This window comes from Stegostoma tigrinum, chromosome 39 (genome assembly GCF_030684315.1).
Source record: "Stegostoma tigrinum isolate sSteTig4 chromosome 39, sSteTig4.hap1, whole genome shotgun sequence".
In the NCBI taxonomy this organism is placed as follows: Eukaryota; Metazoa; Chordata; class Chondrichthyes; order Orectolobiformes; family Stegostomatidae; genus Stegostoma; species Stegostoma tigrinum.
In genome coordinates, this window is record NC_081392.1 from 11719715 (window position 1) to 11740072 (window position 20358).

At 39.0% G+C, this 20358-nt stretch overlaps 1 protein-coding gene across 2 annotated transcripts in view; it reads right to left on the bottom strand.

Moving 5' to 3' along the window:
* The window catches only part of arhgap35a (Rho GTPase activating protein 35a), a 138557-nt gene that overhangs the window by 45268 nt on the left and 72931 nt on the right, over positions 1–20358 (bottom strand). For both annotated transcript variants that reach the window (XM_048522458.2, XM_048522457.2), the window contains exon 4: positions 15469–15613. In XM_048522458.2, the coding sequence (XP_048378415.1) occupies positions 15469–15613 (145 nt within the window). The remainder of the gene's footprint in view (positions 1–15468; positions 15614–20358) is intronic.

A 20358-nucleotide genomic window follows, 5' to 3' on the forward strand; every position in this document is an offset into this window, starting at 1 on the left:
GGTGGTGAGGGGTATGGATTGGACACTGCAGTGCAGAACAGTGTGTACATCAGAAACATCTCCAATCTGTCTCTCAATAGGCTGGGTAGGCTGAATAACATAGGTTAACACTTCAGAATGGAGTTTTTGTTTACTAAAAGCTTTCCTTATTCAACAACATCAAACTGGTGGAATATCAGGTTTGAATGGGAAAATCAATTCCTGCAGTGAAGTCACTCCTCATTAACAGTTTGTTATATTTTGTATTTGAGTCTTGTTAAAATTAGTCTCACCACAATACTTGTGCTCAGAAATCAAATGACAATCAATCATTAATTACGATAATCAGCTATCTTCTGCATAAAGCCTCTTGCACCCCCACTTCCAATGAATGGTATCCTCTCGCATCACCATGAATGGTGGGTGGAAAGAAGAGATTAAAAGGCACCTTTCAAATCAAGCCATCGTGGCAAATGCACAGATTAATTATACAGTTCAAAGATTAAAACTGTTTGCCATCTCTATCTCTCATTCAAAATTCAAAAATAACATTGCAATTCAAGTTTACATCTACCCAGATGGATAGTAAAGTATACCTGCACAAGTGTAAATAATCATTGTTTTTAATTGCTGCAGTCACAAATACAACACTGGAAGCAACTAAAACAACCCAGATTACAAACAGAATAAAGTGTAGAGTCCCTTTCACTTCATGTTTGTCAAGTTTGTCACATCTTCCAATACATGCCCACCGACAGCACATGTATCTTAGGTAGGCATAAATAAGTAGAGGCAGTCAAAGTTCAGATGTGTCTCCTTGTTGGGAGGCCAATGCTCCCAGAGAGTCAACACGTTGTTTCTCCCTTTATCTATTTCATCTATACAGAACCCTTCAGACAAACTATACCAATAACACAGAGAGTGATGTTTTCCAGTGCCTGAGTCAGCAGCTGTCATGAACTTCACAGAGGAAGGATCATGAATGGCTCAAGGCAATTCACTCTTTACATAAAGAAATGGTCAGCAGTGTTACTACCACATATGTTGAGTAATGTTTAGTCATCTGAGCCTCAGGCCCAAGTTTACCCCTCTGATCTGGCAAAGCTCCATGCTAGAATGCAGTCTCCTTCTTGCTGCATCTACACAGCAAATTTGTTAGAACAGATAAGCCTAACCAAAGATCTTCAAACACTTCACGATGTCCTACTACTGCAAAAACACATTCTTCACTTTATCAGGAAATTCTAAGACATAGAAAGCAACAGTTCAAATTCCAGACTTTTGATGAATTATTGGCCTGCCACAGGAACAGGAGTAAACCTTTTGGCCCTTTGACCTGATTCCACAATTCAAAGCTATCATGACTGACTTGCAACCCAACTCAAGCTACCCACCTTTGCCGGATATTCCTCAACATGCCTGGAGTATAAAAATTCATCAAAATTAAAACTGACCATTGGCATTGTCTTCAATGTGCATTGATGCTGTTGCGATCTTCCATCATTTTTGTATGGAGGTATTTCTTAATTTAATTCCCAGAAATTTGGATTTATTTTTGCCTAGTAATGCCTAGACTCCTCAACAAGCAAACAATTTCTGTCAATCGATCCAAACTTTTCCTCTTAATAACCCTGATCAAATCACAACGGCCCCAACCTTCTAAACCCCAGGGACTGCAGTCCTAATTTGTGTAATTTTGCTTTGTAATTTAATATGATGGGTGTTCGACTAGCATATAACAATTACATCTACTCATATCTCATGATTAAAACACTGAAGTAGGATTACCCTTTCTCTTTATTCTTTGAACTTTGCTTTATGAGAGGGAGCAAGACAATCTAATTAGTTTCCCCAGTCTCACTGCTTTCCTGCATGATCTTTGCCTTTCAATGTCCTGCCATGTTTGGCAAAATTCCACACTACCTGCAAGTGAATCTTCCTTTTCATTATTTGCTTCAAAAACTTACATTAACATAGCTTTGAGTGATATCAAGCCACCACAAGTAATACACTGTACGAGTAGGTCAATAGGAGTGTTAAGGATATGCAACAGAGCATGTAGATTTAAGAGACACCAAGGACCAGTAAATGCAATTCCAAAAACATGACCCTCAATAATTGATATGATTCAGATGCTGAACACATACTCCAAGATAGGATTCAGTTTCATATGCAGCAAATCTCCAGCATCTCTCAACCTCGTTGTGAGTGTGTCAACCATGGTGGTGATGACCTTATTCTTAACTGAATTAAACACAGGGAGATACAGAGTTAGGGATCATGGGTGTCATACAGAAGGAGGAACTGGTTCTTAATCTGCCTATTTAGCCTGAGAACATCGATGCAACCATTAAAAGGGAGGACAATTTGGCCCATCAAGTCATGGTGGCTCCGTGTTAGCAGTGTTGCCTCACAGCGTCAGGGACCAGAGTTAGATTCCACCCTCAGGTGACTGTCTGTGTGGAGTTTGCACATTCTCCTTGTATCTGCACGGGTTTCCTCTGGGCGGTCTGGTTTCCTCCCACACTCCAAAAATATATAGGCTAGGTGGATTGGCTATGCTGAATTGCCTGTAGTATTCAGGGATGTGTAGATTAAGTGGGTTACAGGAGGATGGGTCTGGGTGGGATGCTCTGAGGGTCAGTGTGGACTTGTTGGGCTGAACAGCCTGTTCCCACACTAAGGATTCTATGAATGAAAGTCTATTCCACCAGTGAGGATGTGGAGGTGCTGGTGTTGGACTGGAGTGGACAAAGTCAGAGGTCATATGACATCAGGTTATAGTCCAACAGATTTATTTGAAACGACAAGCTTTCAGAACATAACCCCTTTGTCAGGGAAGCACACAGAATTTTAGGCAGCTGGATCAAAAAACCATACAAATAATGTGAATGGAGTGTTGAATAATAAGTCTCTGCAGGTGTCAGGCAGTGTGCTAAAGTTAAACAGTTGAGCAACAAGTGAAGGGATAACCCATAATCCAATTCAATGAGGCAGAGAGTTAATTACCAAAAATTAAAAAGTGACGTTGAAGACAAATCAAATGACCAAAATAGCATGATAGGTCTAAGTGTCGCATGCAAGGGTCTAACCAAAGTAATAAGTAACCCAAAACTGTACAAACAAATGAAGGTAGAGCGATTTATTAAGGTTTTTACTGAAGGACATGAGGAGGATGAAAATGGGGCACAAGATAGCTTTGGCTGAGAAGATTAGGGTGAATCGCAAGAGATTCTTTAAGTTTACTAAAGGAAAAAGAATAACTAAAAAAAAAAAGGACCCCTCCAGGACCAAAGCGGACATGTATATGTGGAACTACAGGAGATGGGCAAGGTCTTCAATGAATATTTCTCCTCTGTATTTACTGTGGAGAAAGACAAGACGACTTGGGAAAGTTAGTGGCAATACCTTAGGAACAGTACGTATCACAGTAGAAGGTGTTGGAAGCGTTAGAATGTATGAAGGTGGATAAATCTCCTGGTCCTGATCAGATATATCCAAGAACCCTGCAAGAGGCTAAAGAAGAATTTTTTTTTGGGGGGGGTGGGGGTTGCGGGTACAGCTGACATGTTTGCATTATCCTTAGCCACGCGGGAGGTCCCGGAAGTCTGGAGGATATTGAATGTTGTGCCCTTATTCAAGAAAGAAGAACCTGGGAATTGTAGACCAGCAAGCTTAAGATTTTGAGGGCTAAGATATACAAGCATTTAGAAACACAGGGTTTGATTAGGAGTAGTCGACATGGGGTCATGTATAGGAGATCATGTCTGACAAATTTATTTGAGTTCTTTGGCAAAATGACCATGAAGTTTGATGAGCGCAGGCCACTAGATGTACTCTGTACATATTTTAGTAAGGTCTTTGACAAGGTTCCACATGGTAGGCTACTGTGGAAGTTGAGATTGCATAAAATTCAGGGAAAGTTGGCAAATTGGTTACACAATTGACTTGACGCTACAAAGCAAAGGATAATAGTGGAAGGATGCTTTTCAGACTGAAGACCTGTGACCAGTGGTGTACCTTAGGGGTCAGTGCTGGGCCCATTGCTGTTAGTCATCGATATCAACAATTTCGATGAGTATGTACAAGTCATGATTAGTACGTTTTCAGAAGACACTAAAATAGGCGGTATTATAGACAGAGAGAAAGGTTATTGGAAATTGCAGCAGGATCTTGATGGCCTGGGGAAGTAGGCCGAGAAATGGGAAATGGAGTTTAATATAGATACGTGAGGTGTTGCATTTTGGAAAGTCAAATCAAGGTTGGAGATTCATAGTGAACGGTTGGACCTTAAGGAGTGTAGGGGAACAGAGGGACCTTGGAGCTCAGGTGCATAGTTCTCTGAAAGTGGAGTCACAGCCAGATAGGGTAGTGAAGGCAGCTTTTATCACACTGGCATTCACTAGTCACAGCATTGAATATAGAAGTTGAGAAGTTAGTTGCAGTTGTACAGGACATTGGTGAGGCCACACTTGGGGTATTGTGTTCAGTCCTGGTCACCTTGCTATAGAAAGGATGTTATTAAACTGGAAAGTGTGCAGACGAAATTTACAAGGATGTTGCCAGGGTTCAGGGGACTGAGTTGTAGGGTGAGGTGGACAAGCTAGAACTTTTTTCAGCACAGGAGACTGAAGGGGTATCTTATAGAAGTGTATAAGATCATGAGAGGCATGGATAGGGTGAATGCAATTAGTCTTTTTCTCAGGGATGGGGAAGTGAGGACCACAGGACATCAGTTTAAACTAGGAGGGGAAAGAATACATGGGAACTTGAGGGGCAACTTTTTGTTTTACACAGCAGGTGATATACATATGAAATGAGCTGCCAGCAGAAGTGGTTAAGGCTGGTACATTAACAATATTTAAAAGGCAGTTGGACAAATACATGGATAGGAGTGAAGGATATGGGCTAAGTGCAGGGAAATGGGGTTAGCAGGGATGACATTTTGGTTGGCATGGACCAGTTTGGGCTGAAGGGCCTGTCTCAGTGCTGCAGGACTCTATGATTCTATGACTGTTGATGTCGTCACCTTGATAAATTTATGATCTCTCTACCTTAATTAGTTTGTACAGTTTTGGATTACTCATCACTTTGGTTAGACCCTTGGGATGCGACTCTTATATCTATCATGTTATTTCAGTCATTTGGTTTATCTCCAGCACCACCTGGTTTTTAATTTTTGGTAATTAACTCTCTACCTCATTGAATTGGATTACAGGTTATCCCTTCACTTGTTGCTCAGCTGTTTAACTTTAGCACACCGCCTGACACCTGCAGAGACTTATTATTCGATTATCCATTCACACTATTTGTATGATGTTTTGATCTATCTGCCTAAAATTCTGTGTCTGTGTACTTCTCTCTCACATCAACTGACAAAGGGGCTATGTTCTGAAAGCTTGTGATCTCAAATAAGCCTGTTGCGACTATGGTGTGATTTCTGACATTGGCCATTTAGTGAGATCACAGCTGCTCTGATGATCCTCAGCTCCACTTTCTTGCCTTTTCCCCATAATCCTTGATTCCCTTACTGATCAACCCTGAATATACTTAACCTAGGCTTGACAATCCTCTGCTGCAAAGAAATCCACAGACTGACCATCCCCAAAATGACCCTCCTCATCTGATTTAAATGGCTGACCTCTTACTCTGACATTATGTCATCCGGTCCTAAACTCTCCCACAATCTCTCCTCATCTACCCTAACAAGCCCCCCGAGAAAGTGATGTTTCACGAATGCCTCCCACAAATCTCTCAAACTCAAAATGAGTACAAACCTAGCCTATTCAGCTTGTTCACATAAGACAGCCCTTCCATATCCAGGATCAACCTGGTGAACTTGCTCTGGACTGCCTTCAATGCCAGTGTATCTTTCCTTAGATTAAGGGACCAAACTGTTCACAGTTTTCCACATACGGCCTGACTGCTGCCTATATAATTCTTTTCAGGTAGGCCTCCCTATGTCAAAGAGAATAGTGTGAAAAAAAAGGGTAACAGTCCATTTGCCTACCTAATTGCCCTTGGAACTCGAATGGTAGCCTTTTCAGATTGATGCACCAGGATCACCAAATCTCAATTATGCTGTAGTTTTCTGCGGTATTTCCTATTTAAGTAATGTTCAGTTCTTCCATTTCTCCTGCCAAAGCGCATAATCTCATATTTTCCTACATTGTATTCCAGGTGCCAAGTTTTTGAAACTCTAACAAAAACCCAAGAAGAGATGACCAAGGTTTGAATTTGAGACTCATTTGGCTCATTCTATTCAAGTGAAAACATGCAGAGATTTTCCCAATGATCGCTGCCTTTGACTAATACAAAATAGAATATTAACCACTTAACAAGATGATTTAACTTGACAACAGGCAACATCAATAACCATATACAAATTTCTCAGATGTGTGGACTATTATCCCTAGCTGACAGGTAGAGTGAGGTGGCACAGGAAAATAAATGGTTCCAAGTTGGTAATGACATCTTTTGCTCCACATGGCTCTAGAAAAATAAACTTTGGATCTGTGGCTTGTATACCATCATGTGAGGCAATCAAAACAAAATGATCTAGGAATGCAGTAGACTTGCTTAAATGGAGGACACCTAGACTAATCTGCGAGAAACAAAGTTAGAAATCATACAAGAAATAATTATCTCCGACTGTCTTTCACTTTATGCTGGTCTGAGAGCTTTTCAATCATAGGCAGCAACTGCAAATTAGATCTGAGAGATAAATAGTTTAGAGAGAAACAAAGGTCTATGGGGAACGTAAACAGAAATTGCTTGATCTGTGCAGAGAAAGCAGGGTTTAGAACTCTAGTTCAGAATTAGAGTTTCGAAGGAGGGTCAGTGAACCTGAAATATTAACTCTGCTTTGTTTCCACATATGCCTGTCAGACTTGCTGAATTTTTCCAGCAAGTTCTGTTTTGTTTCGGATCTCCGACATCCACAGTTCCTTTGGTTTTTTGTAAATGTCTACAGGGAGCATGTTTTATTTCAGGAACTTTAATATACATTAAAGCAAATCGTCCTTCTTTAAAATGCAATTTATTCCTCCAAAAAAACTTAGCTTTCAATTTGCATTAGGAGTATTTAGGGTCTCCCATTCGAAGGAAACATGATCCCTAAATAGTACTGTCAACAATATTGCGTGTTAAATATCACAGCCTTTTTTAAAAAAAATGCCTTTCTACACTTTACCATCCTTTTCACTGTCCTCATGTTTGGGTAAATATTGATCCTGGAGTTAACCTTTCAATGTCTCATCTAAGTGAATGCTTCAAATATTATCAATCTTGACAGCTCTTGATAAATATTTCATGTATAGAATCACAATAAGACCTGGTGAAGATCAGACTGGATCACCATATACAAGTTCACATTTGATAAATGTTTATTGGACCATGATCAAAATCAACATACTGGCTGATTTACCCCTTCCTCAACTTAGTCAGGCCAACTGCCGCACAACCTTCAGACTGAAACTTCGTGCAAGAGGTGGCTCAGTTACTCCCTAAAACAAATGGACAGAGCCAAAAAGAGAGCCTTGATAAACAAGGTAGTGATTTTAGTGTGACATGGAAAAAATTGCTCCTTCTAGACTTCCTATACTCCAACTTCAAATATTTTGTTCAAAATTGTAAATTTATCGACAAGGATTTGAATTTAATTCACAAACAAGCATGGGAATGCAAAATCAACAGACTGGTTAAGAGACGCATAAATTACAGGGGCAAGTGGCTTGCATTGCTTGCACAAGTAAGAGAACCCTCATGACTAGTTTTTACAAAATTATACTGAATCTGTCAATATTACTGAAATATTCTCTAGTCACTAGTGATAAGTGCAAGCAGTTAGATGTCAATTTTTATTTTAAAAAAAGCAAAAGAACTGGGATGCTGCAACCAGTTCTGAGGAAGGGTCACTGGACTCGAAATGTTAACTGTTTTTTCCTTCACAGATACTGCCAGACCTGTTGAGATTTTCCAGCAACTTTATTTGCGATCATTTTTTATTATTGCTATTATGCAATTCTTAGATATTGGAGTGGAACTGTGGGAGTCAATGCCTTGTTAAATTGCAAAAAATAAAGAACATAAGACTAGGCTATTTGACCCTCGCAAACCTGCCTCACCTGTCAGCAAGATCATAGCCGATCTGAATATGATCTTCAACTTCATTTTCCTGCCTACTCCTGATAATCTTCCTTAAAGATCAAAAATCTGTCTGACTCAGCCCTAAATCTATTCAGTGACCCAGCCTGCAATGTTGGATAAGCAAAAGAATTCCAAAGACAGGCAGGAGAAATTTCTCTTCATTGCTTTCCTAAATTGGAGAGACTTATTTTTAAACTTCACCCTACTCTATAAATCTCCATGAGGAAAACTTAGCAGAAAGATTCCAAATGGCAGTCACTACAGGATTTCAAAATGTTTTATTGACAGGAACTGAAACAAAGAAATGAAAAGGAAAATATCAATCTGATTCCCTTTCCAATTGCTTGCCATTCTGCGTAAAAAAAAGTTTAGTTACGCTTTCTCAGCCTAATGCAGTCAATAATCTAAATAACAAACTCAATATAAATTAAAAATAAATGGAATATGGACTAACATAGGTAATGCGCAATATTTTACTTAGTTGAGATGCCTGTTCACAGAATATTTCAATGATGTACTAGAATCACTTCTAATACAATGCTTGACAGTTCATAGAGATAATTTCAGAAAATGTTTAATATGGGGCAGATGTGCTAACACCAAAACAATTACAGGTTTGCAACACTTTTACAATGAAGGTATCTTGTTATATTAATTTGTTAGCCATTCGTTTACTGAACTAGTGAAGACTATTCAGGGATAACAATCCAATTGGGCTAAACAGTTGGCTGAACACTTAATTAAGAATTTAATGCTAAGAAAATACTCAAATCAAATACCTGACTGTCAGTTTCAGTGGAACGTACTGAGCACTTTGAACAAAACGATGATTAATGATACCATCTGAATATACGGCCCAGCAGTTGAAAAACATGATGCTTCCAAACACTACCACTCCCACTGATGTGGTTCATAGTTCATAATGTGGAGAGTAGCAGATGCGATGCTAATTCTACTGCAGTACATTAAGATTTCAAATTAAAGGTGAAACATTGTATAAAGTTTAGCAATCGAAAACTAATTATAATACTGTCTAAACTAGTCCTTTCTCAGACACATCCTGATGAATGTGTAGATTGCTGTCAAAAATAATAACACTTAATATTTGATGCCCAATTCAAAATGCCTAAGTGGGAGAAACGAAAGCTAGCTTGTTTCAACTCATTTTTTTTCTACTTTTCCTTGGTAGCATAACAAAATTGGAGGATGAGGAGGAAAATCAACCAAAGAATTGTAGATAGAGTCAAAGGATCTACTTAAGCGAAGGTTTTAGGTTACTCAGGTTAAGCAAACTGTAAACAGAGATTTCCTTTCTAATCCATCACTTCCTGCATTAAGCAAGAACTGGATCACATTTCGTTCATGTTTTTCAATAGTGTTTAGTACCAACTGATTTTGAGCCTTAAGAAACAAACAAATTTTGGAGGGAATAATGTCAAAACAGTCCAACAGACAAACGGAACAGGGGGAGAGCTTACACACTGTGATCCAATTGAAGGACTTCAAATGAAGCTGGAAATATATTGACTGAGGGATGGGAAGTATTATGCCAAAATGGAAGATTTTAGAATGAGACTTTCCAGAAAGATGGAACACAATGTAGCCTGGAGGCAACCTTTCCTGTGATATTAGATCAATAAATATCACACAGCTTTACAGAAAATGCCAGAGCAAAGTCCACCGTCAAGCATTTTATTTCTGGCTGACTGGTCTTGTAGAGAACCAGAAGCAAATGTTTTTGTACAGTACAAACTGTCAAAGCTAATTTGAAAAAGTAGAAACAGGAACTACAATAATTTGCAACATATACAGTAATGACTTGGATGAGAAAAGTGAATGTACTATAGCCAGGTTTGCAAATGATACTAAAATAGGGAAGTTGAGTACAAGGATGACAGAGTCTGCAGAGAGATAACAGACAAGTGAGTAGGCAAAAACTTGACATATGGCATGTACAATGTGGAAAAATGGGAGGTAATGCACTTTGGCAGGAAGAGGAGAGAAGCTTAATATTATTTAAATTGAGAAACGTTACAGAAACAGAGATTTGGCAGTCTTTGTCCATGAATCACAAAAGGTTAACATTCAAGTTCAATGGGATAGGGAATGGAAATGGAATGTCGATCTTTGTTTCAGAAGAAATGAAATAGAGATAGGGGAGGTTTTACTAAAACTTTACAAGGTACTAATGAAATCATAGCTAGAATACCAAGAGATATTTTGTGCCCCTTATCTAAGGATAGATACATTGGGCAGTAGAAGCAGTCAGAGAAGGTTCAACAGGCTGATACCTGGTATGAGGGACTGTCTTCTGAGAAACTGGAGTAGATTGGGCCTCCACTCATTAGAATATTGAAAAATGAGAAAAGAACTTACTTAAAAATACAATATTCTTAGGGGGCTTGACAGGGTAGATGTAGAAAACTAAGTTCCCCTTACAGTCTAGGACTGGAGGGTATAAATCACAAAATAAGGGACAGATGAGCAGGAATCTCTTTTCTCAGGGACTTATTAAATACATTCACATAGGAAAGTGGGGTTGAGCAACATCAGATCAGCTATGATCTGAGTCTACATTACAAATCAATCAGCTGAATAGCCTACATTCGCCCCTACGTCTTAATGGGGGGAGAAAAATGGTGGAAAGCCTAAACAGTGTCAAAATAAGATTGATAAACAAAACAGCAAAGCACTGCTTTGAATGGCTCAACTGATAGCAGCAAGGAACTGTTATTGGGTATTAGTTCATTATAAACATGGCATCATTCTGATTTACCATGATTAACTGGCACCACAGGAGTCCAATGATCACAGACCTAAATGCCAGGTGACTAAACTGCAAGATTGTGTTCTGTAATTTATGAAGGCATTCAACTCCCTTGAGGGGATTACCAGGCTTTAAATTGCTTCCCAATATTCATTATTTTCTATGCTCTAGGTTTCAATCAATGCATTGCAATGGTCTTAGAATTTCAGTTCAGCATTTGGGCAAATAAATAGTGATGTCTTGAAGAGAATCCACTTTACAGAAGCAGGATCTGGAAGTCTTAAAACACATTATGGTAGATAAAATCTCTGGTACCAGATGAAGTGTATCTCATGTTTTTGTGGGAGGCTAAGAAGGAAATTACAGGGGCCCCAGAACAGAAAGGTTTGTATCGTTGACAACCATGGGTGAAGTGCTCGATGACTGGAACGTAGTTAATGTTGAGCCATTATTTAAGAAAGGCCACAGGGAAATGCCTGTGAACTGTTGACTGGTGAGCCTTACGTGTATGGTGGGTCTGTTGTTAGAAGGGATTCTGATAGAGAGGATCTATCAGCATTGGGAGAGGCAAGGTTTCATTTTGGATAATCAGTAAGGTTTGGTGCATGAGACATTGTGTTTCACAAATTTGATTGAGTCTTTTTTAAAAAGAGGTGACCAAGAAAGTAGGCAAGACAGTGTGGTAGATGTTGTTTACATCGACCTTGGCAAGATGCTGCATGGTGGGTTGCTGAGTAAGGTTAAATCTCATGGGATTCAGGGGAGTACTAGCCAATTGGTTACAAAATTGATTTGAAAATCGAAGACAGAGGGTGGTGGTAGAGGGTTGTTTTTCAAACTGGAGGCCTGTGACCAGCGACGTGCCACAGGGATTGGTGCTGGGTCCACTTATGCATTATTTATGTAAATGATTTAGTTGAGAATTTAGGAGGTATGGTTACTAAGTTTGTGGATGACACAAAGATTGGTAAGATCTTGATCAACTGGGCTGAGGAATGGAAGGTGGAGTTTAATTTACATAAATGCAAGACATGGCATTTTGTAGGTCAAACCAGAGCAGGACTTGCAGCGAATTGAAGGCCCTGGGCCACGTTACAGAACAAAGTGATCGAGAGTACAGATTCATAGCTCTTGGAAAGTGGAGTCACAGGTAGACAGGGTGGTGAAGGCGGCTCTTAGCATGCTTGACACCAATCACAGAGATAGGAGTTAGAACATCTTGTTGCAGATAGGCAAGATATTGGTATTGCCACACTTGGAGTACTGCAAGCAGTTCTGGTCCCTAATGGTATCCTTTCTACAGGAGGGATAAACTAGAAAAAGTACAAAGGCTTACTCAGATGCTACCCAGAAGGTTTGAATTATGGACGAGGTTGGGTATGCTGGGACTTCTGTTCCTCGGAGCATAGGAGACTGAGGAGTGACCTTATAAAAGTTTATAAGGTCAAGAGAGGTGTGGATAAGATAGATAGCCAACAGCATTTCCCCATGGTAGGTGAGTCTAAAACTCAAGGATACAGGTTTAAGGCGAGAGGAGAAAGATACAAAAGGGTCCAGAGGGGCAACATTTTTTCCACACAGAGGTTCATCAGCGTCTCGGACGGACTACCAGCAACAGTAGCAGCAGATACAATTTTGTCATTTAAAAAGCTTCAGACAAGTATTATGGATGGGATAGGTTTGGAGGGATATGGAACAAATGTAGGCAAATGGGACTAGTTAAATAGTGGTATGGATACATTGGGCCGAAGGGTCTGTTTCCATCCTATAAACTTCTATCACTCTAGTGTGTATGTCTTTCACTAAATAATTACACTGGATTTAACTAAATTGTGGGCAACTTGAAGACAATCTGGTCATATCATTTAAACCAGGCAACAGCACAGCACAGCTGGTTATAGATCTATGGCTAAGCTAGCAGAAAGTGGTGAAGAGTTAAGATCACAAAAAGCACTTCCTAAAGGGTTAACCTCACCACCAGCAGAAACTGATTAGATTTTAAAACAAATTCACTATGCCATATATCTGTTTACACTGCTACTTTAATCCTTTGAAGAGTGAAACAAGCCACAAATCAGGCAGCATTCTGAGAAATGAATGGATACTTTCCAATAAGAATACTAGCTGAAGAAAAATATTCTCTATCAGCATCCCTGATGGCTTGGTTGGCAGTGTGCAAAGACACTATATAAGAAGCAAGGTGCCAGGTTCAATATGCGATCTGTTTTGGTCTAATACAGTTGGAATGTTGGAACTGGCCTCAGCGCCCTGGAGGCTGTCTCCATTGAATTGTGACTTGGACAAGAAACAAGAGGCAACTTGTACAGTTGTAATCCAAGCAAAAGTCAAAATATTTGGGGGAGTACAAAACACGGGAAGATAAGGAACACAAATCCAAACTATTAGCAGACAATATGAACGTCAGAGCTTATGCTCTGCTAGGAGCATTCAAGTGATCACTGATCAGTGAAACTTGCCAATCGCAATCACAGCTTGTATTTTCCAACAGCTTCTACGGCTGGTCTGGACACGTACAGGCAATATGCAGAAAGACTGAAAGCAATACTGTAGTGTTGTTTCTACCATAATTAATTATCCTAACAGGTCCTCCACTAAAAAGATCTAACAATAACACCAATTCTTCAACTGGCAGGAAATTTGAAAAAAGGTCTTTTCTCCAAAGACAAGAGCATGCAAATGAAGCAGGCTGGTTAAAAGGCTGTGGCAAGTGGAGCCACAGCAGCATATCTAACATCCAGCATACTGGATTCTAGTTATTTGCACTGCAATAACATGCATGCAAGTTTCAAGAATAGGTCAAGTGTGAAAGGCTTCTTGGATGAATGAGATGGCTAGCTATGCAACCATTCACCTTTTGCTCATTTGCCCTCGATACTAATATTATTTCCACTCCAATTTGTTACACTGCAGCAACTTTGAGTATCTAAGTTTCAAACTCAGTCGTCAATTCAAACAAACATTTTTAAAAACAGTTGACAGAATTCATGGAATGACACCTAATTTTTATTTATCCAAAGCTAATAGCAAGTGTGAAATGACAGTTGTTGAATTTCATAATTATGTAGCATACAGCAAGATAAAATAATTCACAAACTGACATTTTACAATTTTGTATCCCTTTTCCTGCATCTGGCAGTGTAATTAAGGGCATACTGGAGACATTGCTCACGTAGGAGATGCAGGCATTCAGATACAGAAGTGAAACCAGAGCTACATGGAAGACACACACTTACTAGCTTCCCCCCTCAAATATCATTACACCTAGCATTTCTGATAATATTTAGCTCTTAAAATAGATAAATAAGCATCAAATGAAAGCTCAAAACTACAGAAGTAAACTTTGTACTACCTGCCTCATATTTGGTGGTTTCTTTCCGGTTCACAGAACAAGAAAAGCTGTACCTGCTTAAATCGTGCTTTCACTGATCAATTTTGAATGTTCCATTTAAGATCCTGTAAACAGTTACACAGTTGGGCACTTGGCTGTTTTCAATCCAACGCATTCTATTGTGGATACTCTAATTACAAACTTCATTGTGTAGACTCATTAAGTAAATAACTACTGGTCTGTTATTTATTTCCAAAGCCCTTAGTTCAGTGCTGTTTGCACAGAACAGAGCACTTACAGGCTAAATGCAGGGATGGTTTTAAAAACTTCAAAGTCTTTCATCCTCTATCACGCAAATGCCCCATATACTTCCACACTTTCAAGTCCTTGGGTTTCTTTCTCTTCCACTGGCCCACTCCATGTTTAATACCTTACTGTTTGAGAATGAAAATGGCACCTGGCATCTTAAGGCTTTGCCAATGTTACTCAGGATCCAGCATTTTGTGCTAATGGGGATGAGACAAGTGCAAAAGAAATCAGCCTTCAAATCTTTATTCAATCTAAGTCTCTGTGTGAAGTTCGTGTTTTCTGTTACAGCAGCACAGCCATGATGGTTCATATGACCCTCACTGCTACAGTCGCGCATTAGACCAGCAGTCTCATAAGAAGCAAATAATATAAATTAACAACAGCATAAAAAGGTCAAGACTTCACACAAATACATTTATGCCACAAATACTTCGACAGCAGTCAGACCCCAAACGGTATTGGAGTCAACAGACATGGTATGACCAAGATGAAAAAAAAACCTCTTCACAACCAATGCTCTGAAAAGAATTAGCTAACAAAACTAAAACTTGCATTGCATCAAGTGAGCTACCTATACATTTGATTCATAACTAATCCTATTAATCCTCTAGACAAAAATGGAAACTGTTATTTTATCCTAGATACTTAATGTAAACCTTTTATCATTCTTCAAAACAGCCTGCATTTGCTTTTTTCAAAATGCTTCTTTCGTATTACCTGAGAATCAACACAAAATTTGCTCAAGAATCAGAAGAATGTCTTCAATAATGCTGTGCAAATCCAGTTAGTTCCTGATTCACGAGCAAAACCTGTTTCAGACAAGTTGATCAAATACACGATTGGTGCATGTGCAGACACACAAGTTGTGTTATCTGAAGAGATCAGAGACGAGATATTATCTGAACGGTGGTCTTACCATTAGAATCAATAAATTCTACGCATTTCTCGATGAAGACAGGAATAGGCTTTTCCACTGTTACTACAGAAGCCAGAGGCACTCCAAAATAATTGCTTTCCCAAGTACTCTTTGAAATAGAAGGTCGAGGTTTGGGTTTGGGTTTCTGTGAATGAATGAAACATGCAGAAGGATTAGTTACTGAAATCTATATTCATAGCAAACTTACCAGAACAGACAAGGTAGAGGACTGGTAAATTTGTAGATTATTAAACTTCAGGGATGACAATAGAACAGGACATCATCATATTTGCTTTCACACAATTTTTCCTAACAAAATCATATATACACACATCTGTATTACTACATGAAAATGAATTACGCACACACTTTGGGTTTCAGTTCATAATGTCAGTATTAGAACACTGGGTATGGTTTTAAAAGTTTTGCTTTAGCTGTAAAACGATTTCAGACAATCCCAGATTGTGAAAAACATACCAAAAATGCAAGTCTTAATTTTCTATTTAGTTTTAAAAAAAAAGAATCATTCCAATGCAGCAACATTTTCTTTCCACAGATCCACTTTGCCTACCAACGGTAAAGGTTACCCTTCCACAAAATGACTCCAACCACTACCTTACTGCAGATTAAGCATGTCTCATGTACAATTAGATGGGTGGTAGCAATCAGCAAGTGCAAACAAAAAGGACAAGCCCCTCGGGGATAGTAAGAACTGCAGATGCTGGAGTCAGAGATACACAATGTAGGAGCTGGAGGAACACAGCAGACCAGGCAGCATCAGAGGAGCAGGAAAGTTGGTGTGACCGAAAACTTCAACTTTCCTGCTCCTCTGATGCTGTCTGGCCTGCTGTGTTCCTCCAGCTCCACACTGTGTTGTTTAAGTGCAGGTCCCACCCAGAGGTAGCATGGTGTGGCGTGGTGATGCCCACCAACACACTAAAACAGCAGCTAATGAACTTAAAAGACCCTATACAGACAACAAATAAAACGAACGTCATCTACAAAATACCTTGCAAGAACTGTGACAAACACTACATTGGACAAACTGGCAGGAAGCTAGCCACCAGAATACATGAACATCAACTAGCCACAAAACGACATGACCCACTATCACTCGTATCCTTACATACAGATAAGGAAAGACACCACTTTGATTGGGAGAACACATCCATCCTAGAACAAGCCAAACAGAGACATGCACGAGAATTTCTAGAAGCATGGCATTCCAACCGGAATTCCATCAACACACACATTGACTTGGAGCCAATCTACCATCCCCTGAGAAAAAGAACTGGAAATGACATCACCAACCCAAGGAAACCTAACCAGATAAATAGAAAGCGGGACATAACACCAGCGCTTTGTCAGAGGCTCACTGATGATGTTACCTAGAATGGTGACGAAACGTCTGAAAACTAACCTTCCAGCTCAGCGAGCAAACTCACATCCAGAACCTCAACCTGAGCTACAAATCTTCTCAAAACTCGCTATCATGTGAATGGTATCTATGTACAGCAACTGTACACACTTTTCACTGTATTTCTATATTGAATACTTGTGACAATAAAGGATATTTTAAAAAAAACCAAAAGAACTGTGGATGCTGTAAATCAGGAACAAAAACAGAAATTGCTGGAAAAGCTCAGCAGGCCTTGGCAGCATGCGTGAAGAAAAAAAAATCAGTGTTAACATTTTGGGTCTGACGACACTTCTTCAGGAAGGATCTTCTGAGGAAAGAACTGAAACGTTAACTCTGATTTTGTTTCTTCACACATGCTAGCCAGACCTGCTAAGGTTTTCCAGTAACTTCTGTTTTTTAAAGGATATTTAAATACGGACAAGGTTTACAAATTATAGTCTGACCAAAGCTTTAAAGGGCTACACTTATTCTAGTGGTATTAAGGATGACAGAGTCCTTGAAGGGGTGCAGAGGAAATCGATCAGAGTGCTTCCAGGGCCCAGGACTGCGGACCCTTAGCTACGCCAGTAGGTTAGGTTCTGTTACGGACCAGACCAGGCCCCATCAAAAGAAATTAAGGTAGCCTGGACCCCTTTCCTCCCTTATTTTAAAAAGGTAAATAAAATAAGGTGAGATGCTGCATTCCGGATACAATTTGATTGGTCAAACTACTCAATGTTAAACAAAACACAATTTATTCAAACACAATAGATAAAATACAACAAAAGAGAGAGGAACTTCGAATAACAATAGATACAATAACTAATTAACTGTTCCAATATAGTAATATCCCATGAACACACCTTTGGCAAAAGGCAAATTCAGAAAACACTGTCTCACATTCAGTTCTCTAATACAGGAGGAAAGAACATCAAAAGACAATTGAGAGATAGAACTCCATCTTTCAGCTGTAACCAAGAGGTGGAAAATGCAGCTTTCACTTCAAGACCCCACAGCAACTGCTGAAAGATAACTGAAGGGTCCTGGTACTGTAAGAGCTCAACCACACCTATTCAGGCTAGTTCTATTATTCCAATTTAAAATATAAACCAAAGCCTCACAAGTTATTTATCTTCTGTGTGGAGTTTGCACACTTTCCCAGTGTCTGTGTGGGTTTCTGTTGGGTGCTCTGGTTTCCTCCCACAGTACAAAGATGCGCAGGTTAGGTGGCTGGCCATGCTAAATAGCCCTAGTATTCAGGGATGTTCAAAGTTAGATGCGAGAGCTATGGGAAATATAGGAATAGGGTTAGGGGACGGGTCTTGGTGGGATGTCTTCTGACGATCTGAGAGAACTTATTGGGCTGAATAGCCTGTTTCCACACTGTGGGGATTCTTTGATTCTCCAACAGCTCACCAGCTGTCCCCTAATCTCTCTCTAAAAGAAACCAGGACAAAATACACTTCTTCAACCCACAGCACTGTCAATAGTTGAACAAACTGGATTTTATTTTTGGAGCAAGGGAAGCTAATGGAATCAAAGAGGTGTGCAAGGTTGACATGTCCATACAGAAAAGGTAGACAAAAGAAAATTGTTTCCATATATTACAACGATCAAGGAATATAGATTTAAGGTTTCGGGTAGGAAATGAAGTCGAGGGGCAAAGGGTGAGGGAGAAGAAACTTTTTAAAAAATAATTGGCAAGCATTAATAACCTGTAACTTGCTACCTATGACAGTGGTGAAGATGTAGACAATGAAATGATTTTAAAAAAGGAAAGAAACAGACAATTGAACAAATAAACTTGCATGTTACAAGGATAGAGAGTAGGGAGAAATTGGACTGAAAGATTATGCTAGACAGAGTTGATGAGGATTCGATAAAGTAGTCACTTCCTATACTGAAATCACTCTAGGATTCTACAGTATTCAAATTAGACAGTGACAATGTGCTTCAGAACAGCACAAGTTTACAAACAGGTTTCTCAAACGTGGCCCATAGATAGGTTTTTCCTTCCATTCTGACAATGTACAATTTCAGAAGAAAATAAAAACTCTGATTAAAACAGTTAGCTTTAAGATTGAAAATGGGATTGCTGTTCCTACACAAAACTTTGAAGAAATCAAAATGAAATGAAAGATTTGAATAAGGAAAGTTGCTCCAACAATATAGTGTTCGGAAATGCTTTTCTTATAATTATAAGCTCGTATTGGCTATCATGGTATTATTCAACTTTTCCAATTCATACATCTTAATAAAGGGTGTAAGTTGTATGAGTAACCAATGCTGACTGGATTATTACATATGCACTTCAAATAAAGTTTTACACTTGAAGCAAATAACAGACAGCATTGTCATAACCTGACCAGCAGCACAAACAGCTCAATTTTCCAGACTAAAAGAATGTTTAACTTATTAAAGATTTTAAGTGCCAAAAGCAGTTTGTGCAAATATCAACTCAAGATTCTATTGAAAAATGTAATCCATTGGTTCCATAATTTAACAGATCCACCAGAACCACCAAGTAAAAAAAGCAGTCATTGATCAGGTCAGTAACTTGGCTGTTAGCTGTTCAACAGTTCAGAACTCTTAGTCTGTATCAGAGAAGCGCTGAGATATCTGTTTGTAAAAGTGTAACTATAGTTTGATTTTAGGACCATGTTCCATATGATCACAGTCAATCCATGTGATACTAAATATTTTCACAGTGGCCTGGAGACTAATGCCAGAATTCTATTACTGGTTAAAATCTGTACATTGCTTTGATTATTCATTTAGGGGGCATTACTCCAAGACTGGTCAACATCAATCTTATTAATCATCAAATGTCTGGCATTAAACCAGTACTGAAATTAGAAAAAAAAATTGAAAATTGAATTTTTCCACTCCAACAGTTCATATGTGAACCAGCCTCCTGGATTGTTCAATTAAATTGCAAATTAGATTTTAATTATAAAAAAACCTAAGCATTTCTGCCATAGAGCTAAAATAACGCATAAAAGACAAAATCTTACAGCATACCAGTAAACATCAAACTTTAAACAGTGAAGCCAATCACTCGAGGAACAAATGACAAATCATGATCACACAACAATGAAGGTCAGGAAAGAGAGATGAATCTGCTTATTTTTCAAGGAAAACAGCAAACTGGCCGATAGTTTTCTTGATGATGATCATGGGGCAAGTCTTATGAAAGTTAAAGAGATCATGGCTAGGCACTTGGAAAAAAGGCACTGGCATTTGGGAATAGTTAACGTGACTGTGTCAGAAGGAGATCATTTTTAAACCAATTTATTAGACTTCTTTGAAGGAGTAATTTGCTGTGGATAAAGGTAAGCCTGTTGACATACTCTACATGGATTTAAAGGAAGCATTTGATAGCAATGCTATAGAAGTTATCACTGAAAATAAAAGCTCAGAAGTGTAGAGGGGAACACAACAGAGATGGAAGACTGGCTGCTTAGCAGACAATAAAATATCCATGAGTCTTT